This window comes from Nanorana parkeri, unplaced genomic scaffold, assembly GCF_000935625.1.
Source record: "Nanorana parkeri isolate BGI_ZX_2015 unplaced genomic scaffold, ASM93562v1 scaffold1400, whole genome shotgun sequence".
Lineage (NCBI taxonomy): Eukaryota > Metazoa > Chordata > Amphibia > Anura > Dicroglossidae > Nanorana > Nanorana parkeri.
This window is the reverse complement of record NW_017307668.1, coordinates 215425-233384: the sequence shown is the minus strand read 5'-3', so window position 1 is coordinate 233384 and position 17960 is coordinate 215425. Positions and strand designations below refer to the sequence as shown.

Below are 17960 nucleotides of genomic sequence, written 5' to 3'. Positions count from 1 at the left end.
CCTTCCACAGATGTGGTTTGCCCAGACTTCCTGTGCAGTCAGTGTCACCCCTGATGGCCAAGCAGGGAAGAGGCTGCAGGGGGTCTACTTTCACATCTCAGCTTTATGCTGGTCAAGCATGCAGTGGAGATGTGTGAGATTCAGGAGCTTTGATCTGCCAGCTGTATACAGGGAAAGCAAAGCTGGGGTCTCTGCTCTGGAGAAGGTCTAGGAAGGCAGGGTGAGGGCTCTGAGATCAGAAGAGCAGGGACAGGGCTGTAGAGAGTCCTTCTCTCCACACCCCTTGATAATGATTCCTGACATTGTACCTCCTCATTTTCTTTTAAAGCATGACACCTCCTTTTGAAAACTGACTACGTGACTCTTCATCATGCTCACTGACAAAACATTCTGATCACTGACAAGCAATTCTGTGCCTCCTCTTTATGACTCCTGACTACATGCCTGCATTTCTGGCCAGCCTGGTCTGTGAACTACTAATGCAGCAACTGACATTCCAACTAGATCATGCACGCAGTCTGCAGCTCACCTTTCTTCCCCTTTTGCAGTACTTTCCTGTTTGCTAAGTCAGCACAGTTGCTGTCCAAGTCCAATTGATTTCTGTTGATTTCTCAATCTCTGAAAATTGTTGAAGGAGCCGATCAGTAAAATCTCAGCTGAACAGCGACTGCAGCCGGTTAGTCCCAGTAGCTTTTTGAGTATTTTGACAGCAGCACGCCTCTTGTCAGAATACAATAGACTAGTGGGGGGATTGAGAGATCTTCTTCTTTATTATTCTTTGACAAAAGGTGAAATGTCCCAGTTCAATGTCACAGGCAGCAGTAGAATTTGTAGGGACATACCGGGATACATATGTGAGTATATCAAACAGTGATACAGTAAGTTTAGTGTTTTTATGCACCAGCCATTGGGAAAGGGGTATTGAAAGTATTGAATGGTTAGGGGTATTGATAGGAACGGCATACCTCTCAACTGTCCTTTTTTGGAACCAAATCCCCCTGTTCCTCTTTCTTCCTCGGATGTTCCTTTTTTTTGCCCTGATGTATAGATCGATCTCTATAAAAATGTATTCTTTATTTAAAGTGTTTTACTGCACTAGCTGTCATCTAGCCTTTTACATTATTCCATTTTGTTTATTTGGAAAAGCCAAAATAAAGGAAAAGTAGTGATGAAAAAAAGTAATAATGTTTTGCACATCAAGGTCTCCACACAGCAGTGACCTTCTGTGCTATCCAGTGTTCTGGAGAAAAATGCATTGGAGTATGAACTGGGGGAACATAGAAAACATTGGTTGTCTTTGTGTCCTAGTGGTGACCTGCATTGAGCCGGTGAGGAAAAACACAGGTCATCATTGTACAGTATGTGTGAACAGGCCCTTAATCCTCATGGTCAAGTGGTCTGGAATTGAGTGGAAATCTCCTTAATGGGACACAGACTGCAAAAAGTAAACCAACTCTATCCAAAACCAAGAAGAAAGATTTTGGTTATGCATACTTAATTTAGCTAAGCTCTTCTGTAAATGCCCCAGAAAGCTATTGTGTTCAATTTGGTCAGATATAGCTAATGTGTCCATAATTTGATCTGGCTTCTTAAAGATCTCGTTCACACCAGACACAGTGCGTTCCGGCCCGATTCTGGCCAGAACGCACTGCATTGCATTGCAGCTGGCTCACTATGTTGTGGGGCAGGAGGGGGCGTCCATTGAAGTGAATGGCACCGTAGCCACGCCCTCTGGCCGCACGGGAACGCATGGAACGCCTTGCGGCTACAGTGCCATTCACTTCAATGGACCGCCAGGGCCCCTCCTGCCCCACAACATAGTGAGCCAGCCGCAATGAGATGAATCGGGCCGGAACGCACTGTGTCTGGTGTGAACGAGGCCAAAGGCTCATTCACCCCAGAATGCATGCATAAACATGTGATGTATCAATATCCTTTTTTTAGACATCTGGTATAAATGAGCCTTCCGAGTAAATCACTGAAATATAACCGGAAACTTTGATACAAGAGGGTGGTTCTTTGTGATGCTAAAAAATACTGGTTTAGACCATGAAAATAAGTGAATGACAAGGTTTCTAAAGTCAGTGGGCAATTATTTAGAGCTATGCGCTGTCCAATCTGGGATCCAAGACACAGTTTTAACGAGCCAACACAGTAAAAAAACAGTAAAAAAATATAAAGGAAACCTGTACCGAGGGGAAAATATAGGCTGCCATTGCTGGCCGATGTTAGTTGCCTGGCTTTTTCTGGCATCAATACTTTCTGAGTAACTGAACTACTAATATGCATACATGTTTTTGGTCAGTGACTCAGTATACTTAAAAGTTGGATCCTACCTTTTAGTTTTATAAACTTTGGCTAGGGTTGTGTGTGGACATATGTATAAACACGTTCGCAACTTATTCAATGCACACAGCAAACCACATAGGATGAGCCCCTAAGCCTCTGACCAGCTACAGACAAGGGCACACTTTGGAGTGAGGGCTTGATTGTCAAATACTTGACCAAACACAAGTATGACCAGATCTGACATTCATGTAAGTCTAAGCACATGCACTCAGCTGCATGTTGTTACATTTGAAATGGTCACAGGGTATTTTTGCAGGTGACTGTGGTCAACTTTAAAAACTGGTGATGCATACGTCACACTCTGGTGACAGCAGTTGGATGGTGGTGGTATCCCACTGCCGTCACCAGAATGTGATGTCTGCAACACCAGAATGTGATGTCTGCAACACCAGAATGTGATGCAATACAACAAATTATGTTGTTAGCAATTTACTACATCTTACATCTATGAAAGCATAATATTTTGACATTCTGTGATCTTGGCAGCACACGCTTCCTGCAAGATGAGTATCATCCGGATGCTGAGGATCGTTGATCGGAAATTAGTGTTTAAATGGATTGTACTACGGAAAGCTAATGATGCCAATTATAGTCACATGATATATTTATTTGATTTCCCCTAACCACTTAGTGATCTGCCTCAGCTGAACAAAGATAACTTTCAGAAGCAGAGCATGCCCATAATTCCATTGCAAGTCTATCATAAATTATTTATAATACTAATATTGCAGTTTAATTGTGCAAATATTATTCTTTATTTTACCTCAGATATAGTGATAAACACTGTGATGGCGACTGTGTCACATCCTACTGCTGTCACCCGAATGTGATGTATGCACTTTCAGCCTCACTCTGCACTGAGATTTTCCAGCTTGTGGGACAACAATCTAAATACCTCACTGGGACTAGTTAACTCCGCAGTTACCTTTTACACACACAGTAGCTGCCACCACGTGTTTTAATGGAAACATGCACCATTTACAGCATCTGCTGTAGTCATTTTGACCTTTATGAAATGTCTTTGGCACGTGCTGTCACACCCAGGCAGGCATGTAGAGAGTTTTAATATTTGGTAGCCCTCACAGAAGCAAGGATTCTTTTATTTTCGGAATCAGAACATTGACAGGGTTATTCACAAAAAGGGTGAAGAGTTTGGAGAAGGCAGGAGAAGTGAACAATCTAGGCCAATATAGCTGAACTGGAAAGTGAGCTGAATTGGAGAATTTTTCCAAATCAGCTATGTTGTCCTAGATTGTTCACTTCTCCTGCCTTCTCCAAACTCTTCACCCTTTTGTTAATAACCCTGTTAGAGATTTAGCTTAATGATTTTTAGATTTCCTTCGCAATAAACTGTGAAGGAAAATATATACAGAAAAGATATAACAAAAACAACAATAATAAGCAACAGAAAAATATTATTTTCCCTGCAAGGCCACAACAGTGACCTCAAACTCCCTTTTGGGAGGGTGATGCCCCTCGGAACACAAGCATATTTGACATGCCATTAAAGGGCAAAGAAATTGAATAAGCCATTATTGTGAGCAGCCATGCAGAATATGAGTGTAGAGTGTCTGGTCCTAAACATCATGTAGCTTTCTAGGTGTGCTGACACAGCATCTTGGTTAAATAATTAAAAATTGTGCATTGGTCTGTTCCCTTTCCCGTTTGCTGCCAGATAGAACAGTCCTGAAATGCTCCCAACCTTTCCTTTTTCAAAGTTGTTTTTGTCCTTACCCTCCCTGAATTAGGAGGTTCTTTTAGAGAGTCAGAAGGCTTTAACCTCAAAAATGCTTTTTCTCCACTGAAAAAGACAAGAAAACATTCCACTGTATTGCTCAGCCTTAAAGCCTGTGTTTCAGGAGGTATATTTTGTATAAAACAATTATAAAAGAACACCAGATAAATGTTTTTCTGGGACTGCCAATGTTGATCCTGCTGAAGTTTTTATTTAAACCATTGTTAATCTATTGTTAAATCAGGGTCTCTGCCATGTTAGTATAACGGTCCCATCTCAACCCTAGGCTCCAGCCTTTCCACATACATGGATTTCGGTCACTGTGTACCCTTAGTTTTGGAAGATTTGTTTTTCCTTGAAGTCCACCACTAGTTAACTGGACATGTTGTTTGATGTTCTCATAAAATGGTAAACATGATTGTATCATATTTGTGCTTTATACATAGAGATAATTTTACCCTAATTTTTTTCATCAATCCTGGGCGTTGCTGTTAATCTGCTGAGATTGCTTTTCTTTTTTTTATGCTGCCCATACACCTATAGATTATCTGCAGATTTTCTATGGTCAGATGGCAAAAGTGCAACAGATTCCTCCATCTGCGCTAAACTGTGTGGATGGGGGAATCTCCCACTGGGCCAAGCTTCAGTATCTTGCTAGTCGGCTCCACTGGCTCTCAAAATAGCTGAACCATGCCTGCATCCAGTCAGATTGTTCAGGTATTTTGTGTGAATACCACAACTCATATTTGAATCAGTTCTAGATAGTGATTACAAGGAGACTAAGAAATGAAAATACCCTTTTAAAAAAAAGCATCTCCTTCAAAATAAATTTTGTTAGCAGTGAAAAATCTTTCAAACAAAGAGACATAAATGAAAAATTACAAAAGCAACTGTACAGAATAGGATGTTTTATTCCAGCAATAACACAGTGATATTGTAGCTCTTTATTTATTTGAAACTACTTGATAATGTGATAGAAACAGTTTGGATGATATTCTCCCACAAAATATTTACCTTCGGAAAGTGACAGTAAAATATTTGTTTCATAATGCATACATCACAAACATTGATTGTGTTGTAAAACTCAGCACTTCCTTTGCATCAGATCTGAAGTAGTAAAAAAGTTTTCTTATATACAAAACAATTATAACAGTAAAGGGACAGTACATAAGGCACTGAAACACCTTTAGCTGTGTGTATAAATGCTATATAATATAATGAAAATAGATTATTAAAACTGTACAAACTGTATATTGAAATATATAGTTTTTTCTTAAGTAAATACTTTTTTCTAATTAAAATATACAAAATAATTGCAAGAGACTCAAAACCTCTCTCTGATTTGTCATATTGATTTTCATGACTTTCCCCCTCTAGAACACAGATTTAATGTGCTTTTTATACAGTTCTGCTTAGTCTATACAACTTTTTAGAACTGTGTCATGTGACCCTATGAGGACCAAAATTAATGGCACTGTGCAGTTAGATCACTTTGTAGTCAACTACAAAATCATCACATATGGAAGAGCAGAAAATAGCTCCTGCACCAAATGATCAATGTTTTCTTCTTTAGTTACAAAATTATTCGCAGTGTGAACCCACTAACAATGAAGAAACCATCAAAAAGAGGAAGAAGAAATATTGATTTAATATATCTTTGCCTTTAAAAGATATGACGTTTTGGGATAGTTTTTTTGCTATTGGTGCTTATGCTGCATATTAGAAACTTGACACTAGAGGGCAGTATTAAATAATACAATTTTGCCATTTACTTACAATAAAGTTATATTTGGACACTGTTTATTTCTGAGCCTGTAAAAAAACTACCATAGATGTCAATGTTTTATAACAATACTTCCTGTGACCCGTTTTTAATAAAGTGTTATTTTAGCATGCTAAGCAGGCCATTAGGTCAGTTAATACCGGCTGACTTCATAACCAGAGTATATTGAATATTCCAAGATTTGCCTTATGAATGTCTAACTTGATGAACATATTTTCAGTTATTTTCACACCTTAAGTGTGGCTTGAGGCCGCAACTTACAGGTGGAAAGAAAATATAAGCGTGTCATGGATGAAGAATCAGGACACAAGAATATCTGTAGTCAAAGGCAGACCTCTCTAAATTAATACATAATTCATTGTAGATGTTTTTTTTCTGTTCAATGCCAGCAAGCATTTTATGCAAGCAGTATGACATAACTTTAACCAACGCATGCGTTAATTTCTTGGTTGAGAGTTATACTCTGTACAAATATTCTGGATAATTTTTCCCACAAACTTATAGAGACTGTCAAATTCATCCACAAAGAATGAATGTTCTTTATCTGGATCGGTAGCAATGGATTCCAGTTCATCTTGGGCTGCCCATGCGATGCCAACAGCATATGCGATGACCCCTGTGAATAAAATGTGAAGCATTAGTAGCAGAATTCTATACATACTGTACGTATGCCTTTCAAAGTCATTTTGTTCTCACTGTATGATATGCCCGATATGGCTGAGGTTTTAGTGTGCGGTTTTGGATTCTGAGGCTCGTTGCCTCCCAATCAACATAAACATTTGTTTCCTTTGACGAAACAAATTAAAAAATGTTTTGTTTTCATTTGTTTCGTTTGGAAACAAATCTATTTTGTTGTGCACGTCTAGTTAATGCACATGTGTTATGTTGTTCATCATCGTGTGTTGTGTTAAGGCAGCCCATTCAAATAAATGCAACTCTCTCTCTCTCTCTCTCTCTCTCTCTCTCTCTCTCAGCACTGAGAGAACAAATATCTTCTGCACTTTATGGGTCAGTAGGCAGTACAAGAATGGGGTAATGTGCATCCAACATGCATTACTATGAATGTATCAACCTGGTTGCTTAGTCCGCCAGACTGGTATGTTTTGGGAGTGGAGAAGGAAAACTCTTTAAAACAAAATGCTGGAATATTCCTCACATTATATGGATATATGATATGGATACTGAGCACACATGCATCAACAAATCGTTAAAAGTTTATACCACCCACAACAAAGCAAATATTCTTCATTTTATTTAATTCTAATTTGCTACAAAAATAAGTGCTAGGTGCTCGTCTTTGTCTAGGTGCTAAAAAAAGTTATACTTACACAAACCAATGAGCTGGCTCCCTGGTTCTTCAGGCTCTGAAGCCTCTCTCTACGCTGCAGCATTGGAATGTTCCTCAGCATCCTCACGTCTATACACAGTGTATAGAACGCAATGATTTACGGGACCATAGACCGCTGAAGCGGAGGGGCAGAGAGGCTTGAAGGAAAAGCCTGAAAGCCAGCTGGCTCCTAGGATTGGGTGAGTATAACTTTTCTTTTAGCATCTAGGCAAAAATGAGTAGTTAACCCTTGTAGTGAGGATGTAGCCCCGCTGCAAGGGTTAATGGAAATTTTGCCAGGAGTTCTTCTTTAAATTCAGTTCCTATATTTACGGACCTGCTGTTTGCTTTGACTTGTGGGTTTAACTAAAAGTAACCTGCATTCAGCTTTTTTTAAAGCTCATTTCCACCGTTGTAAGTGATTAGCATTTATTGTGGTAATGTAGAGGTGGAGTGATGATGTATATGTGTGCACATTTTCATGACTCACATTGCTGGCTTTCTTGATTTTTATGGAATTTTTAGTAGGCTAAGTCCTACAAATTGAACATTTTCTCCACAGGAAACGCAGTCTGACACTGGGGTCAGATTGTCTTGTAAAGCAGCTGATCCCCTCCCGGTGAGTCATTGTAACAAGATCACTGCACACCAGCTCTGCCTTTCCAGGTCACAATACACTGTCCAGAGGGGTTGCCACTATGGATACTAATGAATGGGGCGAGAGAGCTCAGAGAGAGAGTGTTAATTTACACAGACTGGTTGCAAAGCACAGAGGTGGCCATTTCAAAAGAAGCCATGAGGAGATGAAGGACAAAAAAAAGTAAGTTCTGTATACTGTTTCATATACAGCATCTGCATATGCCTGCTTCATTTACACTTGGTGTACATTGCTGGCAGATTTTTCAAATACCTCTGCAAAGATGGAAATGGGCTTTAAAATATGCTCAGTTTGAATGGTTCAACATAATAAGATACAGTATATCTAATATTGAATTTCTTATGAAAAATGAAGGAATTTACCATTTCGATGTGCAGCTGCAGCTGGGGCCCGAACATCATCATAAGAGCGGCCATCAGTGATTACAATCATGATCTTCCTCTTGTTTGGCTTTGATTTGCTAAAAAGCTGTTCACTAGCATATGTGATGGCTGCTCCTGTACTTGTGCCTCCACTCCAGTAGCCGATCCTCATTATGGCATTAACAACATCTTGCTTCGTACTATACTTGTCAAAACCAAACTCCAGTCTCTGTTCATATGTATACTGTACAGCTCCGATTCTTGTGTCTGTATCCGAAATCTCAAACTCGCTTGTTATGTTAGCGATGAACTGCAGAACTGTGCGGAAGTTTCCTGTACCGACACTACTGGACCCATCAATGATGAACCCAATATCAGCAGCATTTAGACAAGTTTTGCTACAGCCTAACTTATCAATGTCACACATGCGCTTCACCAGTGGGTTCACAATTTTATGGAGGCCAAACCAACTGGGAACATTGATGGAAAAATGACCATTGGTTCTGCAAACAGCCTGCAAAAGAAATGAAGACCGTTATCATTTGAAAGCATACTGCTATACTCATTGAGCTAATACTGGTGATTTTTGTACTAGCACAAAATAGAAGTGCAAATTGATTGGCTGTAATAGTTTACAAAGCCATACAAATGTTAGCTTATATTGCAACCAGTTATATTCTTCATTTCATTTTCTAACTTGTTGTAAAAATAATTGCTAGAATCACCAGTGAAGGTTCTCATTCATCCAGGTCATGGTATAGCTAGTAGTAGTTAGTCACATTTAACTGGACTTGTTCTCTAATGTTGAAGATGCTTCACTACTCACCCGAATAGCTTTCTGAGCCCCAATGAGTGTCAGGAAATACCACAGCATTTATATCCACACATGTAACTTGGTCATCTTAATCCAATCACCATGAAATATGGCAAGGTGGATGTTGATTGTCCGAGAACAGGATGAAAGGTGTTAAGGTGCCCATACACTGGTCGAAATTTGGCCATTTTTTAATGTACCGGGCGAAAATTCGCACAGTGTGTGCGGCTGTCGGCTCCCTTTCAGCCTGCATTCCTCAATTAGCTGAAATTCGCACAGTGTGTGGGGCTGTAGGCTCCCTTTCAGCCTGAGTTCCTCAATCAGCTGATCGAAGGAGCCGCCTGAAAATTTTCGATCGATCAGAGCCGACAGCCAATGAGCCGCCCACTCTGATCGGGTATTCTGACAGATGCCAGCGGCACTTGTCAGAATACAATGCAAACAGCGGGATTCCTCGATCAACAAGCTGTTTGTGTTGATGGAGGAATCAGGTCAATTTTTTTCATTTAGCCCGCAGGTTGAAGGAAAAAAATTGATAAGTGTATGGCCAGCCTTGGGGTTTGTGAAAACATTCTAACAATATAATCTAATTCCATGGTGCCAGAAGTACTGCAGTAGGTGTTAATCTTTCAATTTACATTGCTGGTGTGAATTGTTGACAGATCGCCAGGGAAGAGATGATAAAATGTCAGATAAAAATGCTTTGTTAGGCTGTGAAACATCTTAAACATTGCAGAACAAGTCCAGTTGAATATGAATACTGCTAGCTATAGATGTTGGCCCCTTTTACCTGTTTTCCCCTGATTCTTTACCTCCTATTGTAAAAATACAGGCCTCAGTAGCTCAAGCAAAAATTTACACGCAGAAGTGAATGGGTCAATACAGTATTCCTATGCCTTTCTCCCCATCCCTCCGTACACCTCCATCTAAGATTTCAGACAGATTTCAGACAAAGACCGCATAACTAAAAGAAGACTACCACTGTGCTACTACTGTGCGCAAAAATGTTTTTTTTTTATATATTGTATTATAATATATAATAGTGCAAATATATAAAATGGCAGTTTTAAACATTTAAAATGTAAAACAAAAATAAATAAAACTTGCTCCATGACCTATTTTTTATTTAATATAAATTAGTGATGGAGAGAATTATATTTTTTTATTACTATGCTGTAGGGTTATTTTCCTGTCTAGAAAGATACATATAAAATGTTAATGTATAATTTACCTTTTCTACAAAGTTTGGTTCCACAACACTAGACTTCTCATTGTCATCTGCACCTTCTATTGTCACAAAGAAAATATTTATTCCTGATTCCCGAGCAAGACGAGAAGCTTCTTCCACTTTATCTGTTGGCCATCCATCAACTAGAACTACAGCCACATTTGGAGCTCCTCCTCTATTCCCACTGGCATCAGAAAAGTAATTCTTGTTCACATAGGATAGAGCATTTCCTGAAATTATAGTCACAATGATCGAATTATATCATGTTTTAGGGTGATGTCATGTGATTTCTGATACATTTGGGGATTTTTGATGTATTGTAGATTTTTTGCATAAGTTGGATGCTGTATATATTTTTTAATAATTGTCAGTTAAGGAAAAAAGGCAAAGGTTTTTATTCAAACAAAATTTCTAAAGCAATAGTGAGCATGGCAGTTTAGGATATTGATACTAGTCATGTTAGTTTACTACAAAGCCTTGTTGTATGGACCTGGCCTCTAAGTAGTCACTATTTAAGATTGTAGGAGTTATTTGAGGTGCACTAGTATTATGTGCAGAGAGATATGGACCTCTATCACATTGCTCAGGAGAGCCCGATTGGCTGAAAACATGTCAAAGGGAGAATGATGACACCAAAATAAATGTCCATGTAAGAGAGGGAACAGCAGCATTGTTTTGGAATGCCACCTTGGATAACTGCCATGTGTCATGTTGTAATATCCCATTCTCATAAAACATCACAACAAACACCATGGTATTCTTCTGCCAACCCTCCAGAAAGTTGCCTATCCTTACTGAATGCTTTTGATGATAAAGCCCCTCAACTAATGAATGCAGCTACTTTAATGTATTCAAAGCAAGTGCATTTTGCTATGACTAGCTCTGCCAACCTTCTAGAGAATGTTAATTTATATTTCTTTCATTTTTTATACAATTTTTTATTTCTTTTAAAGATATTCTTGCACTATTAGAGACTAGGTTGAAAGGCTTTTGTTTGCGTCAGAACTGCTTCTCTCCCCATACAAGTTATTGGGAATGCAATAGCCTTATGAGGCAGGTTGATGCAGCGTAGGAGGCCAAATGGAGGTTAGAAGGAGTCCAAATGCAGGTTAAAAGGAGGCCAGCTATAAGCCAGATGCCCCCTGTCAATGAACTCTAAATAATAAAAGAAATGTCTCAAACTGATCTCAAGTGCAAGTTGCATTTTCTCATTAACATACAGTTTGCTCAAAGGCCATTGGCCCTTAATCTATTGCAGCCTGTGTTTCTTACTAAAAACTGTTGTAACTTATCGTTACAATATTCAAAGCTATACAAACAGCCCTTATCTGACCCAATAGTTACCAGTACAATTATACATCTAAGTTAGTCTTGTGTCACCCTTAGTAGAAATGCCATTCATGCAGGAAATTGTAGATAAAACAAATAATAAAAATCTCCTTACAAGTACATTCCTATTTCGTTACAATACTGACAAGCTATCATAGTGCATCTGTTTAGACTATTTTGTGGATGTTTTTTAAGGTTTAATCCTGTATCTCATTATTAAACCTAATTACAGATAATTCTATTGTTTGGCATGTAGGAACAGTTTGTGGTCGAATAATATAAATAATTTATAGTCAGGGGTTAACTGCTACAATAAGGCATATCTACTTTGATTAAAATTATGTGTAAATAAACCCACCAACATTAGAATATCCTCCTTTTTGTGGAATTTTTTCAATGGCATTTTTCAGGTCTTTAGAGTTGAAGTATGATCGAAGGCTGAATTCTGTAGATGGGTCATCCCTGAAGGAAGAAAATCAAGCAACACTTTCGTTAGCAGCAGGGAAAAGCAAATCGGCCTGGGATCGATTTGTGAGGCGTTTGTCAAATTTATTGTAAGTTCTGTAAATTGCAAACTTTGTTTCCAGCTGCATTGAAGTCAAAGGGCAAGTGTAGCTGGGCACTGTTATGGGTGACATGTATCAATGCATGAAAATATCTAATCAGCAGCACCATATTCTGCCATTACATATTTTGCATGTGTATATGATTTTTTTTATTTTACATTTAGCTTAAATTAAATACAGCAGCAGCCCTCTTATCTGATTCATTTCAACTTGTTTTTTTAGGTAAACAATGGTGAAAAAACCACAGTATAGCTTGTAATCATCTTTTCTTGCAATACCTGCTCGAAAAAAGTTTGTCCAAAAAGTTTAATACAATGTTAAACGAGTGCACAAAAATACTTCTAAACCACAATCCCACATTCCAGAAATGAGGCAATTTTTTTATACAATTAGATTGCACTATTTCAGAGAGACAAAAGACACAACATATTTTTGACTGCCGAAGTAGTGGAATATGCCCCAAACTAGGAGACAAAGAGCATGATATACCCTGCAGCAAACTCTAAAAAATTTGCAGCTGAGGTCCAGCCTTGACAGTGCCTGATTACCAGGCCAGAAACTGTGGTGGCAGGAGATGGTATGGTGGTAGACCAGCAGAAGTTGCAGGAGATGGTAATGGTACAAGGTAGAATAATTTTTTGAGGCAAGATTACCTGCAAAAATATTATTGTTAACATCAGCTGTAGGGGTTTTGTACTCATGATGATCTAGGATTGGTTCATTTTTGTAAAGGTTAGCTGTTCGACTGTGTCTGAGGACAGGAGGATTAATCTCTCTGTTATCTAATCACCTGCTGCATTGAATTTCCGCTCTAAAAGTACACCGGTTACACTGTAAGCCAACAGCTCCATCACGTACTGAGCAAGCTTTCGCCAATAGTCCAGCTTGGACACCCAAAAGTCCATGAAGTCCTTAGTTCAAAGGTTGTCTGCATCTACTCTAAACCTCAGGTAATCTGAGATTATATGGTTTAGGTGCTGCCTGTGACTGTTGCCAGCAACTAGGTCTCTCTGCTGTGGTTTAAAAAACAGCTTAAAAGCATCGCTGAGGCAGTCACCACCACTGCGGTTTCTCGTTTAACGACCGGAGATAGGAGGCGCATTGATCAGGAAAGGGGATTCTGCTACCAAGGATCGACTAAGAGGTTCTTCCACAGCACCTTCTCCAAGTGGCACATATTTTCCTCCTGCAGGGAAGGCAGCATGAGATCTGCTATTTTCCCCCTATATCAGGGATCCAAAAGGGTGGCCAATTAGTACTGGTCCTTCTCCTATCCATTCAACACAAATTGCCTGCAGCCGAAGACCTCAGGTCTCTGTTGTCACTGAAGAGAGCAGTGTCCACAACAATCTCACCCAACCCACGTACAACTTGTGGGATTTGGGAGGGGCAAAACATACCCTTGAAAGCCTGCCAAATGTCTTCCTTTTCCTCTGGCACCCCTACCCTCCTCCTGCTCCTACTCCTCCTCTGCCTGCTGCTGTCTCTGCCTTATGGGGATAGAGTCAGTTGTAAAGGGATCCTGCTGGCCCTGAGACAGCAGGAGTTCTACCTCTTCCACCTTTTGGTGTAGGTCCACAGCCCGGTTACACTAACCAGTGTGTGCAACAGCAAGAACGTCAGAGGGACTGTGTTTATAATCCATTCCTTGTGGTGGTTCGCCATTCTTGTCACCTTTCTAGTGACAAGATGGTACACACATCTTGAATCAGGAGCCACTGATTCAATCAAAAGGACCCAAGATCCCTAGAGTTTGCATTGCTTGCACAAATACTTATTGGCGAACTGCTGCTACAAATGCCTAGCTACTCCAAGGGGTTGATTTACTAACCTTATAAACACGCCACAAACAAGTATACACCTCTGTAGTGTGTTCCCTCCCAGCATGCTCTATGGGTGGAATCTAAACACCTTTGTAGTGTGTACACACCCAGCAGGTGTGTTGTGCAAAGCCCTGCATGAATTGCAAGGTGATGTTGTGTAAATTAGCTCTATGTTGTGTTGCTTGCGTTGATGAATGCAGGAATGTAAATGCATGAGCTAACCATTTTTGTCTAAACTGTGAAGCAGCATTATATATGCATCATGTGCATGATTTTTCCATATATGGCATTAGTGGAAATATGCTTTTAGAGACTTTTTGGTTGATAAATACGTTTTGCTGTGTGAAAATCACACGCACCTGGTGCGTGCGTGTGTTTAGGTTAGTAAATCACCCCCCAAGTCTCCATCCACTCTAACAAAAGTCTGCTGGAAACTCTGACTTTTATAGAGAGGCACATAAGAAAACCCCCATTATTGATGCTTCTATGCCACTGACCACTACATGAGTAAAATAAAATGATGCTAAGTGGCTAGTTAAGCTAAAATGAAGACATATTACGCTGATCTTCCTTTCCTAACCTGTTATAGGAATTCTTTAGTAAGAAAGCACCACATTTAGTTTTGTACTTTGCCCATTCATGCATGTGGTCATTTTTGGATTGGGTGCAGGTCATTGTATAAGTTATTAAAATGGAGAAACAACAGCAATCCAGAATGAATCCAGACTGGATGGCCATACCTTTGGACGTCTTTTACATGATGAAAAATATTACATTTGGCTAGCACCAATTGTAAACACATACATTGCTAATGTTGGATAAAGAAAAATATTCTTACCCATATTGTACAATGCCCATGAGAGGTCCAGAAATTCCAACATCCAGAGCATCTGCCATCTGGCTAAGGAAAAGTTTCTGAATCCGGAAACGTCTCTTACCAATGCTCCAGCTTCCATCAATGAGGAACACCAGATCTATTTTGCAGTCTACAATGTTAAGACTTAGAACATTAATATAAAGCACCCTGTATCAGCAACCTGTAGAATTTATGATTGGCTCTATGACAATAAATAAAATACAAATTATTATTATTGATGGTTGACATAATAAACATTGTGCTATTTTAGACCCGTTGTATTTCAGGGTCTCAATTATAAAAGCTGTTTTTCTTTTGTAGTTGTGATTCCCATTGATATCACATTATCTGGCTCATTTGTCTTAGATTTCATATCACAAAGGTCCTTTCTATGCTATTTTCAGCCTTCTCTGTAAGTTGCTTTTTATCACTACTGGTGCTGTAATAAAACTGTCAGTGTTATTTAATCAGCTGTTATGATAAAATCAATATAAAAGTCAATTCACAAAGACACACCACACAAGTTATTACTCCATGATATAACACTAGCTTCAAGCTGTTGGTAACTGTATGGTTTAATATGTGTCAACTGAGGAAAGCAGAGAAAAGGTGGTCATAAAATAATACTTCATGAGATGAAATAACAAATTATGAGTAAAGTAATTTACAATTAGTAAATTAAACATCTTAGGAGAAATTTATCATAACATAAAATAGGGAGTGGAGTTAAAAATAACTCATTCATCTTGCTGAATTGAGCATTTTGTTTGTTATAGCTGAACTCCAAGCAAACACATATGGAATATGTAAAAGGCACTATTTAAAGGATATTTAAACCCTCAAGGGTTTTTGCATATATCTACTGCTAGCAAGCAGTAGATATATGCAAAAACATTTTTTTTTTAAAAAGTTACGAAAAAGGCTCAAACTTACTTGTGTCTCGGCCGCGCGCTCCCTTCCGAAGATCTGAAAAATCTCGGGCGGCCACAAAGGAGCATGGGACGGGCGCATGCGCAGCACAGATCTTTGGCCGGGAGAAACACAGGTTAAGTCAATGAAGGCAGTCCGGTAGCATGCATCCACACACACTCCGTGGGACACAGAAAACACAGCAGTCAGCGCTGGATCAGAGACCTGCACCAGCGCTGGAGGGACTGCTGAAAACATCAGGAAGGAAGAAGATGATCGGATCAACAGGCATCATTTAAGGTAAGTCCTTACACCAGCATGGGGGGGAATATCCTTTAATGCCACTTTAACCTCCCAAAGAGTTTGCAGTTTTCGTTAAATGTCCTAACGCCAACCTCAGAAAACGTCCCCCTGCTACAGGCCACCCTATCTGGCATCTCCAGGGAACATTGTTCCACATTCAGTAAGAAGACTAAAACTTTCTCCAGCAAAAACTGACATAAGTAGAGAACCATTTTTACTATGTAATATCAATGCCCCTAATACACATCACCATTACTTGTCTAGCACCACTGGAAAGAAATACTTAGATAATAGCTTAACCCACTGGGACACAAACCTATACTTTTCTGGCAGACAGGGAAAGCTACACGGATACGGTATAAATCTATACAAGTGCCATACTAGTTTGAAAAAACATTTCCAACTCTTGGCCTCCATAGTGATAAACTGTGGGATCACGCAAGGTTAATCCCTTCCCAGTTTTTTTTATTTGCCTTGGATTCTTTATTATGTTTTTTATATTCTTTAACAAATGTACAAGTTCAAATGCAAGACTTTTGCAGATGATCTTTCATATGTTTCCAACTGTTTTCACACAATATGTTTTCTCTGATAGATAAATATGGTTATATCACTGGCTATGCCATAAACTTAGATAAATTAAATGCTCTTAATTAAACTGAATACTTAAGACCAGAGTGATGTACAAAATACCGTTTTCAAAGTATATTGACCTACCTCTACACAGACTATCCCCCCTTCAGTCTATCATGAATTCAGTTGCTAGACTCACGCACATAGCCAACCGCTCAGTGTCTGCAACCCTCCTCTGTCAATCCCTGCACTGGCTTCCACTCGCCCAAAGGATAAAATTCAAAATATTAACAACCACTTACAAAGCCATCCACAACTCTGCCCCCAGATATATCTCAAACCTTGTCTCAAAGTATCACCCTAAACGTCCCCTCCGCTCCTCCCAAGACCTCCTGCTTTCCAGCTCCCTCTTCAACTCTTCCCATGCTCACCTCCAGCACTTCTCTAGAGTCCTTCCCATCCTCTGGAACTCTTTACCCCAACCTGTCCATCTATCTCCCACTCTGATTGCCTTTAGGCGATCCCTAAAGACTTATCTCTTCAGGGAAGCCTATCCCACCTCGAACTAACCACTGAACCATCACGTTCTCAAAAAGTCCATCCCCACACAGCTACCTCCTCGTGTACCACTTGCCCCTCCCTTTTAGATTGTAAGTCCTCTCGGTCAGCGCCCTCCTTACAATCTTGTCTTGAATTGTATTGTAATTGTAATATCTTCCTTATATTGTAAAGTGCTGCGCAAACTGTTGGCGCTATATAAATCCTTTATAATAATAATAATAATAATAATAATAATAATAAAGAGACCATCACCTATTTAAGAATCTCCATTTATAAGAACCTGTCCTATAATGGAAGACCAAATTACCTGAACTGGAACTACAGAATTTAACCTCCTTAAAAAGTATGTACAAGATTGCATCAATGGCTTCTCAACATACATTAACTCTAAATTCACCCAAAACATGCTACCAACACTACATTTATTATATGTTACACATATGCATATATGCATATGTGAGTACACATATGCTTCCACAAGAGAGAGCCCCAAGTCTACTCCTATTTACTACTTGGTTAGCATGGCATACATCATGCAGTCAATATTTATTGAACTATCACTCTTCTCTTTTTCTACCCATTTGAAAAAACCTTGACCTTCAAAAATCTACAAATAAAAAAAATCTATGCAGATTGGTATGGTAGAGGAATTTGATTAATAAAATCCCTTCCTTGTATCTCTTTCAAACATGCTCAATCATCTAATCTTGCCATAGAAAGTTTTACCTTTTTATCAAATGATCCATTCACCGTCCTCCAAGCAAGATCGTATATCTCACACATC

At 39.2% G+C, this 17960-nt stretch overlaps 1 protein-coding gene across 1 annotated transcript in view; it reads right to left on the bottom strand.

Moving 5' to 3' along the window:
* Positions 1–4979: 4979 nt before the first annotated feature.
* VIT (vitrin) overlaps positions 4980–17960 on the bottom strand; it is a 106172-nt gene continuing 93191 nt past the window's right edge. Inside the window, exons 22-26 of the mRNA XM_018569797.1 lie at positions 14813–14960; positions 11944–12047; positions 10260–10486; positions 8215–8728; positions 4980–6483 (exon numbers count right to left, since the gene is read on the bottom strand). Of these exons, the coding sequence (XP_018425299.1) occupies positions 6305–6483; positions 8215–8728; positions 10260–10486; positions 11944–12047; positions 14813–14960 (1172 nt within the window). The 3' untranslated portion in view covers positions 4980–6304. The remainder of the gene's footprint in view (positions 6484–8214; positions 8729–10259; positions 10487–11943; positions 12048–14812; positions 14961–17960) is intronic.